The 17,968-nt window shown below is 40.4% G+C and overlaps 1 protein-coding gene across 5 annotated transcripts in view; it reads right to left on the minus strand.

The window, feature by feature from the left end:
• Window positions 1–17,968, minus strand: part of PARP4 (poly(ADP-ribose) polymerase family member 4) — a 106,716-nt gene that overhangs the window by 39,201 nt on the left and 49,547 nt on the right. For 4 of the 5 annotated variants that reach the window (XM_045588508.1, XM_036455583.2, XM_036455581.2 and 1 more), the window contains 4 exons: window positions 8,371–8,535; window positions 7,373–7,419; window positions 7,138–7,216; window positions 512–649 (listed from right to left, as the gene is read on the minus strand). In XM_045588508.1, the coding sequence (XP_045444464.1) occupies window positions 512–649; window positions 7,138–7,216; window positions 7,373–7,419; window positions 8,371–8,535 (429 nt within the window). The remainder of the gene's footprint in view (window positions 1–511; window positions 650–7,137; window positions 7,217–7,372; window positions 7,420–8,370; window positions 8,536–17,968) is intronic. The other variant, XM_036455582.2, reaches the window with a different exon arrangement.

A 17,968-nucleotide genomic window follows, 5' to 3' on the forward strand; every position in this document is an offset into this window, starting at 1 on the left:
TGCGGACTGAGGGGTCCTGGGTTCAATTCCAGTCAAGGGCACATGCTTGGGTTGTGGGCTCAATTCCAAGTAGGGAGAGTGCAGGAGGCAGCCGATCAATGATTCTCTCTCATCATTGATGTTTCTCTCTCTCTCCCTCTCCCTTCCTTTCTCAAATCAATAATAATAAAAAAAAGATCATATGGCCATAAATAATTTTGTATCTGTTTTTATAGTATCAATGTTTAAAAGCTATAAAAACTACAAAGGCAAATCAGTGTAATATGTGAAGGCAGATTTTCCTTTTTGGGGGATTAAGGTAAAAATTACAATCTTTACAAGGAACTGAGCCATATCTGAGGTTGTCTATCATGCTTGATATCATCAGTATTTTTAGTTGCAGAATCTTGGGGTGGGAAGAGCTCATTTAGTAATGCTAGTTTTCAAGATTGGCAATAATTTATAAGTTTAAATAATTTATTCTGAAATATTTTTTCAATAATTTCCTAGTTTTAAGTAAAAAGAACTATACCTCGCTTTCTTTTTCTGGATGTTTTTCAACCCACATTCTTGGAAGATATGCATCAGACAAACCGATGTGAAGAGAAAGTCCACTGCTGTCTAAGGAGCTCCCGTCCACAGTGCTAATCACAGCTTTGCAGTCTGTAACCTACAAACAAACAGCCAAGACAACAAAGTAAGTAATGGAATAATACTATACTATCAATATGCACTTATTGTCAAGTAGCAAAGCCTTGCATAAGTTATATAACTCCACTAAGAATCAACAACGTAGTAATAAATTCTAAAATTATGAATTGTAATTTTAGAAGTGTGACAATTATCTTATCACTTATCCTCCTGATATTCTAAGGTTTATATAAATAGTCAAATTTAGGTAAGTTTGAAACAATCTCAAACCCTGGGTCCAAAGATGATAGATTTGTGAATTCAGTTAGACTTCTCTGGAGATAATAGAAAGTATATCAGATGGTCATAACTTAGAATAGCAAAATGGAACATTCAACAGAAATCTTAGAATTATATCTTCTTTAAAAAATATATTTTTATAAGTGTAAAATATTTTTTTATTGATTTGAGAAAGAGAGGGAAAGAGGGGCGGAGAGAAAGAGGGAGAGAGAAACATCTACAGTATTTGTTGTTCCACTTATTTATGTATTCATTAATTGCTTCTTGTATGTGTCCTGAATAGAGATCAAACCCACAACCTTAGCATATCAGGATGATGTTCTAACCAACTGAGCTACCCATCCTGGGCCAATAAAAAATTACTTTAAACTTTGGTCAGCATGGCTCAGTTGGTTGGGTGTCATCCTGTGCACCAGGAGGTTGTAGGCTTGATTCCTGGTCAAGGGCGCATGCCCAGTTTTCAGACTTGATCCCTGGTAGGGAGTGTGCAGGAGGCAATCAATTGATGTTGCGCCCTCACATCAATGTTTCTCTTTCTCTTTCCTTTCCTCTCTCCCTAAACATCAATAAACAATTTAAAAAACCACTTTAAAAATGTAGATGTTAGGATTTAAAGTCATAAAGGCAACATGGTAACTTATAAAATGGTCACAGAGTCTTTCCATTCTGGTGTGCTTGCCCCTTTGCAATGTGATTTTCAGTTCCTCCTGTCAAAAGGTGGCATTTCTTCCTCTGCCCTAGAGTCTAGAGTTTGCCATGTGACTTGCTTTGGACAATGGGATATCAGCAGACATGAGGCAGACAGAATCTTGTAAAGTGTTGTTTGTGCTAGGGCTGTGAAATCTTCTGTTACTATATAAATGAACCTGAGCTCACCTGCTGGGTGACAAGAGACACATGGCTATCACCCCAGCTGACACCTGGCCAGGTATGTGCGTGAGACCATTGTAGACCATTGTAGACCATCTAGTTCCAGGGAAGCCAGCCCAGCAGAGAACTGCCCAGCCACCCCAAAAACTATGAGAAATAACACATGTTTGTAGTGTTGAAACACAAAGCAAAAGCTATCTGATGCCAAGGACTTCTTCTTCAGGATGGATTAAATCTATGTGGCTACCTCCATTCCCAAATGCAAAATCCTAAAATTCCCTATTATAAAAGGGAAACAATAAAAAGTGTGTAAACCCATAAAGATATTGATAATAGGAGCAAAGATAATAGCAGACAAGCTATGTCAATACATTTAAGAGGATGGGAAAATCCATAGCGGCATAGTAAGTGACCTAGCCAGTGTGGAGGAAGTGACCACTGAGTAAGAGTGACGGCAGCAATATCTGAAAATATACTTATTCTAAATGCTACTCTTGATCCCTTGGTGGGGTACTTAGTCCTGGGTTGGAAACCATCTTTCATGACATGGAAGGGCATGACCTCAGCAGTGGACTCAGTGGTCCTGCAGCAACCTGAGTGCAGATGAGGTACTGTAGGAACCAGTGTTCGTGAACACGCTGTGTACTAAACTGTTGAACTTTCAGGCCCTCTAAAAAATCAAGTAACTGGCACCAAGAAGTAGCACCCTATTCTCTCACAGATTTATTACTCAGAGAAATTCAATAAAATGGAATCCAGACATGGGTATAATAGTGGAGCATAGGAATATAGGGCTGCAAATGACATTGCACTGAGAGGCAGCATCCCAAAACATAGGACCCTTAGTTGCCCTCCCTGCCATACTTTATAAATATCCTAGAGGTGTTCTGAATAACCACAGAAATGGCTAAAACACCTCCACAATACTCACACTACACAGCTGCCAGTGGCCTTTGATGCAAGCCTTGGTACACTCACTTCACTCACCTAAGAGCATCTAACTGGCTTTCTCATGTCTCAATTAAAGATGAACACAGACAAGTCATCCACACATTTGAGGAAAAGCCTCTAACCCAGGGGTGGGGAATATCCAGCCCATGAGCCGTATAAGGCCCTTGAAATCATTTGGTCTGGCCCTGCCAAAGTATTAGGGGTGAGTTAATGAAATGTTTGACCAAACATAGTAGGCTCATTTTTAAGTTGATAATTTTGTATGGTCTACGAATGATTTTATAAACATCCAGGAAAAAGTTGTTTGTTTTTTTTTCCTGGATGTTTATATATCCCTGCTCTAACCTGACATATGTAGACCAAACAAACAAAAAGCCAGAAGGAACTAAAAGTAAAAGAAAGGAGACACAATACAGAAAATAGAAGGGGAAAAAAGTTGTAAATGCTTTCAGAGAGATGAAAGAGATTCTAATGCATCTGCGAAACACACAAAAATTCTATAAAAGAGAAATAAATACAAAAGACGTCCTATAAACAAAAATATATGAGAACTAAAATAAACATTTCAGTTAAATTTAGAATTTAGAAAAATCACCCAGAAAAAAACAAAAAGACAAGAAAATGGGCAATAGAAGATAAAACATAAGAAAATAAGGGTCTCAATTTAAGGACATCTGACTGAAAGGTATGCAGAATGGTGAAAGAGAGAGAACCAACTTACTTTTTAAAACTATAATAAAATTTCCCAGAACTCAAGTCCATGAGTTACACACAATGAATGAATATCACATTATTGTAGAATTTCAGAATACAAGAGATAAAAAGATCTGAAATTCTTGCAGAATTAAAAACACTCACACACACACACACACAAAACATAACAGACTAAAGGCAAAGAATGGGAGATACAAATATCATTTAACTTTTCAAAAGTAATGTTACCGTGTTTCCCCGAAAATAAGACATCCTCTGAAAATAAGACTTGCACATGGAAAGATAAGACATCCCCTGAAAATAGATCTAGCGCAACTTTGGGAGAAAAAATTAATATAAGACACTGTCTTATTTTGGGAAAACAGGGTAGAAGCTAGAAGACAATGTTTGCAATATCCTAAGAGAAGATGATTTCCAACCAGGATTAAGCACCTCACCAAGAGCAGCACAAGGGATAAGGATATCTCCCAACATTACTGCCCATCCTTCTCTTTTAAAAAAAATATTTTTTAAATTGATTTCAGAGAGGAAAGAAGAAGAGAGAAAAAAACCTGCTGCCCATCCTTCTTACTCAGGAAAGAAATGAGGTTGTGCTCTGCCAAATGGAGAGAACAAAACAAGAAAGAGGATAAAGATAAGACCTGATAACAGCTGTGCCACAGTAGTCAAGCTGGGTGGAGTGAAGAGAAGAGGCAGGATGTCTATTAGAGGGGACATAAATTAATGGATTCTTTGAAGCATTCAAGAGGAGTTTTAATCTATGTGTTAGCATATGTGAAGAATTGTCCTAGATGTCTAAGCAAATGAAAAATGCAATTTTCCCTAGGAAACACTATATAAAGAGGTAAAAACAAAAAAATCTAACCTAGGACAATCCAAGATGGCTGCTCGGGTAGGCAACTAGCCGCAGCCGCACACAACAATTTCAAACAAAATACAATTAAAATATAAAATGGACATTACCCAGAACTACAGGAAAGTCGACTGACTGGAAATTCTACAACGAGAAGCAAGGAGAAAACCAGAAGGAAGCGCGGAGGAGCTGTAAAAGCCCAAGGTACGGAGACATGCAGCGCGTGCGGAGAGGACAGAGCCGGAGAGGAGGGAGGCCGAGTGCCTGGCTGGCAGTCCCAAGCGGGAAGGAGAGAAAAGCTTCGACTGTGCTGGGCCCAGCTCCAACTGCTCTGAACCCCAATTCTAGGCCAGACCCCGGGGACCCAGGCTCATCCATAGGGAGCCTGGCTGTAAGGCGGGACTCCGGGGAAGTGGCGAAAGGAGGTCCCGGAGGCGCGCACACTGCACGCAGAGAAGGGCCGGCCGGCTGTGCCGCGGGATTGCCCTGACGGGAAGGAGACAGGGGCTCCAGACTGCTCTGAACGCCACCTCCAATCCCACTACCAACTGAACTGAACCCCAATACCAGACTCATTGGGGGAGAGCATAGACAGTTGGCAGCAGGCGAAAATCGAGGGCACCTTTTTCTCATAGGCGCTCGCAACAAGTACTGAAGGACCCTGAGTCTCAGGAGTCGCATAGGGCGGGGCTGACGGAAGCCAAGGCTGTAGGCTCCACCCTGAAACTCCGCCCCATCAGGAAAGCTGCCTGTGAAAATGCCTAAACCAAATAGATCACAAACGAAAGAAATGGAGGACAAAAAGTGACTGGATATAGAGTTCAAAACCACACTTATAAGGTTGTTCAAGAATCTCCAAGAAAAGGCCGATAAAATAAACAAGACCTATGAGGATATGAAAAGGGATCAACTAGAAATAATAAGGGATCAACAAGAAATAAAGAATACATTGTCTGAAATAAAAAATATTTTATGGAGTCCTAAAAACAGAATGGAAGATCGCAAGAATCAAGTCAAAGATTTGGAACATAAAGAGCCAGAAGACACTCCTCCGCAGATGCAAGAAGGCCAGAGAATCCAGAAAGTTGAAGATAATGTAAGAAACCTCTGGGACAACTTCAAGCGAACCAACATCAGAATTATGGGGGTCCCAGAAGATGAGAGAGAGCAAGATATTGAAAACATACTGAAAGAAATAGTGACAGAAAATTTTCCCCACCTGGTGAAAGAATTAGACTTACAAGTCCAGGAAGCGCACAGAACTCCAAACAAAAGGAATCCAAAGAGGACCACACCAAGACAAATCATAATTAAGATTCCAAGAGCAAAAGACAAAGAGAGAATATTAAAAGTAGCAAGAGCAAAGAAGGTAGTTACCTATAAAGGAGCACCTATACGATTGTCAGCTGATTTCTCAACAGAAACCATGCAGGCCAGACGGGAATGGCAAGAAATATTCAAGGTGATGAATAGCAAGAACCTACAGCCAAAGATAATCTATCCAGCAAAGCTATCACTCAGAGTCGAAGGTCAGATAAAGAGCTTCACTAATAAAAAAAAAGCTAAAGGAGTTCATCACCACCAAACCAGAATTATATGAATTACTGAAGGGGGTTCTTTCAGAAGAGAAAGTAAATAAAGATAAAAATTATGAACAACAAATACGTAACTATCAACAAGTGAATCTAAAAACCAAGGAAACTAAAAAAAAAAAAATCTGAGGAACAATATTAACTGTTGAATATAATAGAATCAGAGGTATGGAAGGGGAGTGAACTGTTTATTCTTGGGGAAAAGAGGAGAGGGGGATGTGGGAAGAGACTGAACATAAACTGTCCACCTATGGATGAGGACAATGGGGGGTGGGGAAAGGGCAGAGGGTGGGGTGAGAAGGGGGGGGAAAGGAACATTTGTAATAATATGAACAATAAAAATTTATTTAAAATTAAAAAAAAAGTGGGACTTAAAAAAAAAAATCTAACCTAATAATAGAGTAATATGCAGATTAACCACCACTTCGCCATGCCCACAAGCCAATCAGAGAGAGTATGCAAATTAACCCACCAAAGATGGCGGTTAATTTGCATATGTGGAAGGAGGAAGGGAGGAGTGAAGACTGAAAACAGCATAGAAGGAAGAGGAAGGGAAAGTGGAAAGCAAGGTGGCTGGGCTGCTAGAGGAAAAGCTCCGGTGTGCGCGGCCATGGAGGCAGGAGGTGGCAGTGGTGGAGGCAGTGGCGAGAGGCAGTGGGCGTGGCGGGTCATGTGGGAAGGGCGTGGCCCCAGAAGCGGTGGGCGCTGCGGGTTGGGCATGAGGCATGCAGTGGAAGAGTTGGGGGGGGGGGGCAGGAGAGCTGGCAGTGACAGAGGGAAGCCCACTGGAAGTCTTGCAGGAATATTCCTGCAACAGGTGCCTAGTATACTTATAATCATAATACATTTCTTGGTTCAATAGTGAATATCATTTAACAGTAATAATAATGTAAACATTGACTTGATTTAACCAAAAATTTTAATATAACTTTTGGAATGAAGGGGAGAGAAAAAGTGGGGAGTGAGGGGAATGCAGAAGGTAAGGGACTTAAATTTTCGTATACCATAAATTTTCCTGAAACAGATGAATCAAGAACAAACAGAAAAAAAAAATATTTAAAACTTTGGAGGCCACCAGGAAAGAGCTAAAATATGAAAGTATCATAGTTCACTGTCTTGGGACTGCTGCTGCTTGTAAGAAGCTATCTTCAGTATTTCACTTTTTAGACCTTGTACCTGCCTTCTTTTATAACACAAAATTAATGTTAAAATAAGAGCTTTTAAGAAATAAAGCAAAGATTTACTGACCTTTTTTTTCAGTTCATGTGTATCACTAGAAATGAATTCAATCACATATGGCATCTCAATAGACATACTCAGAGAGAAGCTACCAAAAACGAAGAGAAAGTTGTCTTAGTCTAATAATATCTTAATGTTAAACAGCTACTTGTGTTTATTTTACATAATTTTAAATGAAAAATTAAGCCATAAAAAAACTAATGCCCACTGTATTATTGTCAGGTTTTATATTTTAGATACTAACCTTTGCTGTGTTCCTATTTCCTTTATACAAATCTTCTCTACTGTATCCTATTAAAAAAAAACAACCCACACACATATGTATAAGTATCAAGTTTTACAGTAAGACTGAACTGAATGTAATGTCATCAACGCCACAACCTATTGCAGCAATGAGACCTGGTCTCACTTTGCAGTAGGGAGACATTGACCATTTGTTCATGAAATGTCAGTGACTTCTAAAAGATAAGTGATAATCAGGATAATTTATGACCTTTCAACTATATATACACACAAACACACATGTACATACACACACAATTTATAAATACATACAGAATAGGAAGTCTGAGTAGATAAAAACCAAAGTGTTAATCAGTAGCTTTGGGCTACAATGTCTGGCGATGGAATTAAGGATGGTTTGAATTTTCCTCTTTGTCCTAGCTGGTTTGGCTCAATGGATAGAGTGTCGGCCTGTGAATGAAAGGGTCCTGGGTTCAGTTCCAGTCAAGGACACATACGTGGTTGTAGGCTCCTTCCTGGCCCGAGTCCTGGTCAGGGCTTCAACAGGAGGCAACCAAACAACATGTTTCTCTCACTATCGATGTTTCTCTTGGTCTTTCCCTCTCTCTTCTACTCTCCCTAAAAAAATCAATAGAAAAATATCCTTGGGTGAGGATTAACCAAAAAAAACAAAAACATATTTTCCTCTTTGGCTTATTTGTATTCTGTGGGCTTCTCTGAATTCTTAATGATAAACGTATAACATAGATACAAACTTGTTAAAGTGACTAAACAGAATTAAAAATATCCCCATTAAGCATATTTGTCTTTATTCTTTTTGTTTTATAAACATTATATGGATACTTTGCATTATATGCATTTTTTCTTCCTTGTGCATAAATCACACACTCAATAGATATACTCAGAGAGAAGCATAGACACACACACACACACACACACACACACACACACACACACACAGGATCCTTTAAAATTAAATCTTATCTTAAGCACACGAACCTGGGTGTTTTCTTTCAAAGCCTTGTCCTGTTGCCAGGGTGCGACGGAGGCGGGCATGAAGAAGACGGCCACAGTACCTTGGATGCTGAGTTCCGTGATGTAGGTTATTTTGATAAGAACCTTAGCCTTGGGGGGTAAGTTTCCAACACTTACAGTAAAGACATCCTGTGACAGAAATATGTTACTTAGCTTGTGGCTCAAATGCAAATCCACTCTATGCTAGTTAACCCTATTACATGAACTACTGGAATTTCATCCTGCCAGATTCTTCCTCAGGAAACAAGAATAGAGCCTACAAGCCAAGCACTGGTGGTGCAAAAGGGGACTCTTAAAGCCGCGCCCTAGTGGTGGGACAGGGTGACGTCTAAAAGGAGCACAGGGAGAGAAGGCCCCCAGGCAGCAGGACCTGTCTGGACTAGGGAACTTCACTCAGTGGCCTCTTCACCCCAGAGGCCTCACAGACAGGGCTCTGAGCAAGGACCCCTCCACGCTGCCCTTCCTGAAAGAACCTTCCAGGTTTCTCTGCCCTATAGCCTCCAATACCAGTTCCGCCAGTGGCTGTGGAACCAGAGCAGTTTTCACTGAGTTTGGCCTTCACATAATTCTTTTCCCCTATAGTAAATTTATCACTTTATTTTTTTAGAGAGAGGTATTTCACTTTCTTTCAATAAGATATCAATAATCCTACCTAATAAAAGAGTAACATGCAAATTAACCATCACTTTGCTCAAACCATGCCCACCTGCCATGACCATCAACCGAGTGAGTATGCAAATTAACCCAACCAAAATGGCTGCAGCCACAGAGAGCAGTTGAGAGGCTTGGGTTTCCCCAGCAGCAGAAGCCAAGATTTTCACACACCCTGGCCGGCCTAGGCCTCTGCTCAAGTCTACAAAGTTTCAATTATAGAAGATAAATAAATCCCAGATTCCAGGGCCTCCACTTGGGTTGCTGGGGGGCGTGGCTGGCCTGCATACCACCACAGACCTCTCACTCAGCCCACCCCACACCCTAAGGGAATCCCCACCCTGATCCGGGACACCCTTTAGGGCAAACCAGCTGGCCCCCACCCATGCACCAGGCCTCTATCCTATCTAATAAGAGTAATATGCAGATTGACCATCACTCCAAAACACAAGATGGCTGCCCCCATGTGGTCAAAGATCCTACCCCCATGTGGACACAAGATGGCCACCACAAGATGGCCAGCAGAGGAGAGCAGTTGGGAGGGACCAGGCCTACAAGGGAGGGCAGTTGAGAGGGACCAGGTCTACAAGGGAGGGCAGTTGGAGGCGATCAACCCTGCAGGGGAGGGCAGTTAGGGGTGACCAGGCTGGCAGAGGAGGGAAGTTGGGGGCACCTGTTGCCAGTGTGTGAGCTGCTGCTCATACCCCTGCTGTCACTGGCCTTGCTCACACCCACAACTGGCATCAGAACTGCCACTCACACCCACTGCTGTTGCCCAGCGCTGGTCCCAATTGCTTGGTGCCATCTGCAGATGTGAGCAGCAGCTGCAAGCCCTGATCGCTCCTGAGGGCTTCTCCACCTCCCCCTGCTCTTGAGGGGCAATTGGGGCAGCAGATGCCACTTGCACCCACTGGCAGAGCTGGCCCCATCACACCTACTGCTGGTGCCAGCCCCAATCTCTCCACGCCTTCAGCTGGTGCAAGCAGGGTCAATGCCATCAGCATGTGAGAACTGCAGCAGGAGTGGGGATGCTGGCAGACAGGGGCTTGGGGCAGTGGCAGGAGGGGCCGGGTGGGGGTTCAGAGGATGAGCTGCAGCCTCGTGGCCCACAGTTCCTTTCAAGGTGCATGAATTTGTGCACTGGGTCACTAGTGATAACATAAAATTATATGTTATACCTATTATATACTATATTCTTACAATTAAGTAAGCTATAGAAAAGCAAACATTAAGAAAATCATAAGAAAATATATAATATAGTATGATATAGTATTTATTGATATTGTAAGTTTATGTCAATGTTTTTTTATTTCACTAAAATTGCTTTCATATAGTACCAATCCTTCTACTGTTGCTTTAGTTCTAGTGCCTATATCATAGAAGAATCTATGTCATAAAAGAAGCCAAAAGCACTCATGAATAATTGAAACTTACACCTGACAAAATAGACTTCAAAGTGAAGACTATAACAAGAGACAAGAAAAGCCACTTCATAATTCTAAAGGATAGTTACAATAAGAGGATATAACTCTAGTAAACATTTATGTACCCAATGCAGGAGCACTCAAATGCATTAAAAAACTTCTGGAAGATATGAGGGGAGAGATTGACAGCAGCACTATCATAGTAGGGGACTTTAATATCCCATTAACATCACTGGATAAATCCTCTAGACATAAAATTAGCAAAGAAAAATCAATCCTAAATGACTCACTAGATCAGATGACTTAATTGACATCTTTAGAACAAACATTCCAACCTAAAACTGCAGAATATACATTCTTCTCAAGGGCACATGGGACATTTTCAAAGTTAGACCACATATTGAGACACAGGCAAAGTCTTTCCAAATTCAAGAGCATTGAAATAATATCAAGCATGTTCTCTGATAGATCACAATGGCATAAAATTAGAAATCAACTACAGTAAAAAAAAAAAAATCACAAAAATTCAAACAGTTGGAGGCTGAATAGTATATTTTTAAACAATGAGTGGGTTGCCAAATGTTGGGAACCATCAGAGTTGATACAAGCAACTCTGTCTTAAGAAAATACAACTCCATCTTAGAATTAAGTTCCTTCTAGCAGAAGTTATGCGGTGCCCTGCAGGTTTGGCCAGAAGCTAAAGATTAACCTGCTGCTTAGCACATCTTGCTCCGGAGGATCTCTGCAACATCCCCTTCCTGATCCTCCCCCATAGCTAGCCCAGCCTTGGAATGTTACACCTTGGAATGTTACACCGCCCTGGCAGTTAGCCAATCCTGTGTTGCCAGATATCTTACCACCTTGTCACTCAGTGCCTAAACCAATTATACACTGTCAAAGACCCCGCTGCGTAGGCAACCCTGCCTCCCTTTGTTCCTGCTGTATATATACTGCCATTTCAAAAATAAAGTTTGAAGCTTGATCAGAACTTTGTCTTGTCTCCATTTCTCCATGTCCCTGTCCCTTCTTTTCATCCTCCACAGGTCCTCCCTCTCCCCACATTGCTGTGCCCTGTGGGTTGGGGCAGCCAAAGAGATCAAAGAAGACATAAAAAATATCCTGATATACAGTGAAAGTAATCCTGAGAAGAAAATTCATAGCATTACAGACCTACTTCAAAAAACAAGAAAAACTGGTAATAAACCATCTAACTCTGCAACTTGAAGAGAATTAGAAAGAGAGCAACAAGAAAAGCCCAGTGTGAGCAGAAGGAAGGAAATAGTAAAGATCAGAGTGGAAATAAATGACATAGAGACAAAAATAAAAATTAATGAAACCAGGAGCTGGCTCTTTGACAGGATAAACAAGATTGATGAACCTCTAGCCAGGCTTACCAAAAAGCAAAGAGAGAGGACCCAAATAAACAAAATCAGAAACAAAAGAGATGAAATAACAACAGACCCCACAAAAATATGAAGAATCGTTAATAAATACTATGAGCAACTTTACTCCAACAAACTGGTTAACCTAGAAAAAATGGACATATTCCTAGAAAAATATGACCTTCCAAAACTCAACCAGGAGGATTAAAAAATCTGAATAGGCTGATAACTATGGAGGAAATTGAAGAAATCTCCAACAAACAAATGCCCTGGACCAAATGGCCTCACAGGAGAGTTTTATAAAACATTCAAAGAAGAAATAAACCTACATTCCCCAGACTATTCCAAAAAATTCAAGAGGAAGGAGCAATTCAAGCTTTTTCTATGAAGTCAGCATTACCCTAATCCCAAAACCAGATAAAGACACTACAAAGAAAGAGAATTACAGGCCAATATCCCTCATAACATAGACACCAAAATCCTCAACAAAATTCTAGCAAATCAAATCCAGCATTATAGTAGAAAGATCATACACCATGACCAAGTAGGATTTATCCCAGGGATGCAAGGATGGTACAATATCCGCAAATCAATGAATGTGATACATCACATGAACAAACTGAGAGATAAAAACCATATAATCATATCCATTGATGCATAAAAAGCATTTGACAAAATCCAACACCCTTTCTTGATAAAAATGCTCAGCAAGGTGGGAATAGAAGGATCATACCTCAACATACTAAAAGCCATATATGATAAACCTACAGCCAACATCATACTCAATGGGCAAAAACTAAATCCATTACCCTAAAAACAAGAACAAGACAGGGATGCCCACTCTCACCACTCCTGTTTGACATAGTACTGGAAGTACTAGCCACTATGATCAGACAACAAGAAGAAATAAAAGGCATCAAAATTGGAAAAGAAGAAGTAAAACTGTTCTTATTTGCAGATGACATGATATTGTACATAGAAAACCCCAAAGACACCATAAAAAACTATTGGACTTAATAAATGAATTGGGCAATATAGCAGGATAAAAAATCAACACCCAGAAGTCTACAGCTTTCTATACACCAATAATGAACTCACTGAAAAATAAATTTAAAAAGCAATCCCATTACCATAAAAATTAAGATACCTAGGAATAAATTTAACCAAGGAGGCAAAGGACCTGTACTCAGAAAATTTTAGGATGCTGAAAAAGGAGGTAGAGGAAAACATGAACAAATGAAAGAATATACCATGCTCATGGATTGGTAGAATCAATATTAGAAAACTGTGGTACAGGGAGAAACCCAGATGGCGGCATAAGTAAATAGCTAAACTGCTGCCTTGCACAACAATTTCAAAACTAGAACTAAAAGACAAAACATATGTCACCCACAGCCATGGGAAAGCTGGCTGAGTGGAAGTTTTACAACTAGAAGAAAAGAGAAAGAGCACTGAGACGTGCACAAGTGCTGGAAAGCTGAGGTATGAAGGCGCACGAATAGGGCTGGCAGTGGGCTTCGGGGTGTGCTGTTTTTTCAACCTGAATGGAGACAAGCTCCCAATTACTCTGAACTCCAGTTTCTGGGGAGACTCTGGGGACCCAAACTCCTGTGGAAAGAAGCTGGATTGTCTGCCATCAGGTTGGAAAGTGAGGGGGCTTTCTTGCAGAGATATGCCCAGCAATCATTGTTTACTGTGCTGGGGTGCGGGACATGGGGACTTAGGAACGCGGAGATGCAGAGACGGCTGACTGACAGCCATCGCTGTTTGCCATGCACTAGCCTAATGATGCCCTGAGACCTCCCCCTCACAATCTACAAACCCACCCAAGCTCCTCACAGCAGTTTTTGCATATAAATGGCCTGCCCTATTGCAGTTTATCCAAACAAACTGCAGCTCTGGTCAGACAGCTCCAAAACCTCCAAACCCTAAGCAAAGAAGAGAAAACACAGTTCTCGCTGTAACTCCTGCTGGTGGCCTCAGACAGTAGCTGACCTGCACCCCATTGGAGATCAAGAAGCTAGTGTACCTAGTGGTCAGTGTGAAACGACACCAGATTTCAACTCTCACATAAATAAGTGACACATTTAAGAGGCAGACTCAGTGATCACCAAAGCCCCACTGAAGCAAGTCCTGCCCCATAAGCGAGTCTCCAGTGCAGCAGTTCTTCCATTATAGACACAGTGGGTCCTCACAGCCAATTGGCCTGGAGGTCAATTCCTCCCAGGGACACCAACAACAATGAAGACTTAACTACAAGGGTGTACACACAGTCCACAAAGGGGTGCACCAAGAGTGTCCACCTCAAGTAACTGACCCACTGGCCCAAATAGGACACCTAGCATACAAAGCCACTCTACCAACTCAGGGAAGCAGCGAAAATGCGGAGACAAAGAAACGAATCACTAAGTAAAGAAATGGAAGAAAAGAAATGACTGGATATAGAGTTCAAAACTACAGTTATAAGGTTTTTCAAGAATTTCCTAGGAAAGGCCAATAAATTCAAGGAGACCCTCAAGGATATGAAAAAGGACCAACTAGAAATTAAGCATACACTGACTGAAAAAAAAAAAAATATACAGAGACCCAACAGCAGACTAGAGGAATGCGAGAATCAAGTCAAAGATTTGAAATACAAAGAAGCAAAAACAGTCAACCGAAAAGCAAAAAGAATCCAAAAATTTGAAGATAGTGTAAGAAGCCCCTGGGACAATTTCAAGGGTACCAACATTAGAATCATGGGTGTGCCAGAAGAAGAGAGAGAGCAAGATACTGAAGACCTATTTGAAGAAATAATGACAGAAAACTTCCCCCACCTGGTGAAAGAAATAGGCTTATAAGTCCAGGAAGCAGATAGAACCCCAAACAAAAGGAATCCAAAGAAGACCACACCAAGACACATCATAATTAAAATGCCAAGAGCAAAAGACAAAGAGAGAATATTAAAAGCAGCAAGAGAAAACAATTACCGTGTTTCCCCGAAAATAAGACATCCTCCAAAAATAAGACCTACTTACAGGTTTCCTTCTGAGTGAAATATAAGGCATCCCTCCGAAAATAAGGCCCCCCTAGTCTCTGTCTCAGAATGCTATTGCTAAACATGAGAGATTTGGTCCACTGTTTCTGAAAGAAATAGAGTCACAAAAAATTCACCAGGAAATTCAGGAATTGGATTGTTAGGATGATGTTCCAGAAGATGATGACATGATTGTCATTGAATAAATGAATAAATTCTTGATACTGTAGGATTCACAGTTTGTCTGGTTTGTGTTGACAACTAACATACTACTGTACCATATACAGGTAATAAATTTCCTTTATTTTCATTTAACAATAAATGTGTACCATATTCTTCTTCATGGAAAAATAAGACATTCCCTGAAAATAAGACCTAGCGCATCTTCGGGAGCAAAAATTAATATAAGACACTGTCTTATTTTTAGGGAAACAGGATAGTTACCTACAAGGGAGCACCCATATGATTGTCAGCTGATTTCTCAACAGAAACTATGCAGGCCAGAAAGGAGTGGCAAGAAATATTCAAAATGATGAACAACAAGAACCTACAACCAAGATTACTCTACCCAGCAAAGCTATCATTCAGAATTGAAGGGCAGATAAAGAGCTTCACAGATAAGAAAAAGTTAAAGGAGTTCACCAACATCAAAGCAGGATAACACGAAATGTTAAAGGGTATTCTTTAAGAAGAGGAAGAAGAAGAAAAAGGTAAAGGTAAAAAATTATGAACAACAAAAAGGCATCAAATACATACCTACCAACAAGCGAATCTAAAAATCAAGAGAATAAAAAAAAATCTGAAGAACAAAATGGACTGATGAATATAATAGAATCAGGGACATAGAAAGGGATTGGACAAACAATTCACAGGGGGAAGGGGTCTGAGGGGTGCGGGAAGAGATTGGTGGAAAATCTTACACCTATGGATGAAGACAGTGGTGGAGGTAAGGGCGTGGGGTGGGTTTGGGAATCAGGTGGAGGGAAGCTAAGAGGGGGGGAGAGGAACACCTGTAATAATTTGAACAATAAAGATTTATTTAAAAAATAAAAAAATTATGAACAACAAATACATATCTATCAACAAGTGAATCTAAAAATCAAGTGAATTAAAAATCTGAGGAACAGAATAAACTGGTGAATATAATAGAATCAGGAGCAAAGAATGGGAGTGGATTGATAATTCTCAGGAGAAAAGGGGTGTGGGGGGTACGGGAAGAGACTGGACAAAAAGCGTACACCTATGGATGAGGACAAGGGTAGAGACTGGGGTGGGAATGGGTGGAGGGAAGCTATGGGGTGGGGGGGAGGAGAAACAATTGTAATAATCTGAACAATAAAGATTTATTAATTTTTAAAAAAAGAAAAGAAAACTGTGGTACATCTACATAATGGAATACTGAGCTGCTGTAAAAAAGAAGGAATTCTTACCATTTGCAAGAGCATGGATGGAACTGGAGAGCATTATGCTAAGTGAAATAAGCCAGTTAGTGAAAGAAAAATACCTCACTCATTTATGGATTACAAAGAACATTATAAACTGATGAACAAAAATAGATACAGAGGCAGAGAAGCATCAAAGAGATTGTGAAACTACAGCGGGAACGCTGGGAGAATTGAGAGGGAGGAGGTAAGAGATCAACCGAAGGACTAGTTTGCATGCATATAAGCATAACCAATGGACACAAGACACAGGAATAGGGGAGGGCATGTATAGGTGGGAGGAGGGTGGTGAGGGGAAGGTCAATGGGGGAAAAAAGGAGACTTATGTACTACTATTTGTAATACTTTAAATTCTAAAAAAGTTACTTATGTCTCCTGATGGCTTAGAGACTTGTGTCTGGGGAAAGTAGACTACGCTGACACCGGCCGAACACATGGGGTTCTAGGTGGCCAAGGGCGTTGTCTGTCAAAAGGACTTTAAAGGCAGCCCCTTTGTCGCTGAAGCACGGTCCTTCCCGACTTCAGAGACAAAGTGATGAAACCAATCCAGAAAGGAGTCCTCATTATCCAGGCGTTTTTTTTCTTTTTCTTTTTTTTCCTGTTTTAAGAGCAAAAACTGGCAGGTGGGTTTTATCTTTTCCCTTCAAGGCTCATGGTTAAGCAGCTTTATAGCTAAGGGCAGTCCTTATCATAAACGCGGAGGAATTTGCACAAAATAGTAGAGTTAGCTTGCTGTCACTTCTTCCGTAAGTCCTGCTGTTTACTCACTTCTCTTCCTCACCTACATATACTTTATGCATTCATGACATACCTAACTTTCTTTTCTTTTTTCTGTGTTCTAGGCTACATGGTTCACCTGTGAGTTTTTTCAATTGTCACAAGCCTCCAAAATTTTTTCAATATATTTACTAAAAAAAAAAAATCTATGTATAAGTGGACCTGTGCAGTTCAAACTCATCTTGTTCAAGGGTCAACTGTATAATAATTTATAATGTTTATTTGTTATATATATTATGTTATTAATGTAATATAGTATGAGAACATTATATTCACTGGATGGCAAAATACACTCTACAGTAACCAAAGGCTTGGGTTAGCAATGGTTCTGATTAAACTTTACCTATAAGAAATATCCTTTGTGAAAACGTTTTTTTGTGGGTCATATTCCTGGGGAAATATGTTAGCATCAAGGAGGAAACATGCAGACCAATCCATTTGTGACAACCCCACACTGTTCAGTGGCAGTCTGTCAAAAGAAGCCTGGCTTTTTAAAATACATGCACTTCAGCAAGGGGACTGTAACTGGTTAACAATTATCTCTTCCTTGCTTACCCTCCATTCTGCAAACGGATATCTTAGATGTGAAAAGTAGTCATTTATTCCTTAAATCTATTTTAATCTTAATAACTTTCCCTCCCAAACATCAAATTTTCACAATACTATGGCAATGTGCACTACTCAGAAGTGATGCCTAAAATCTATGGCCTATCTTTAAAAACTATCTATCTACTCAGGAGATACTAGTTAGAAGCTGACTGCTTGCAATCTAGTATCTCCCAAGGGCACATTGAAAACATTTTATATATAGGAAAAGAGACCCAGTGGACACGATAGCAGTTTCTTCTTCCAGATTCTCCATATTTAATT

Source organism: Pipistrellus kuhlii, unplaced genomic scaffold (assembly GCF_014108245.1).
Source record: "Pipistrellus kuhlii isolate mPipKuh1 unplaced genomic scaffold, mPipKuh1.p scaffold_m20_p_3, whole genome shotgun sequence".
Taxonomy (NCBI): Eukaryota; Metazoa; Chordata; class Mammalia; order Chiroptera; family Vespertilionidae; genus Pipistrellus; species Pipistrellus kuhlii.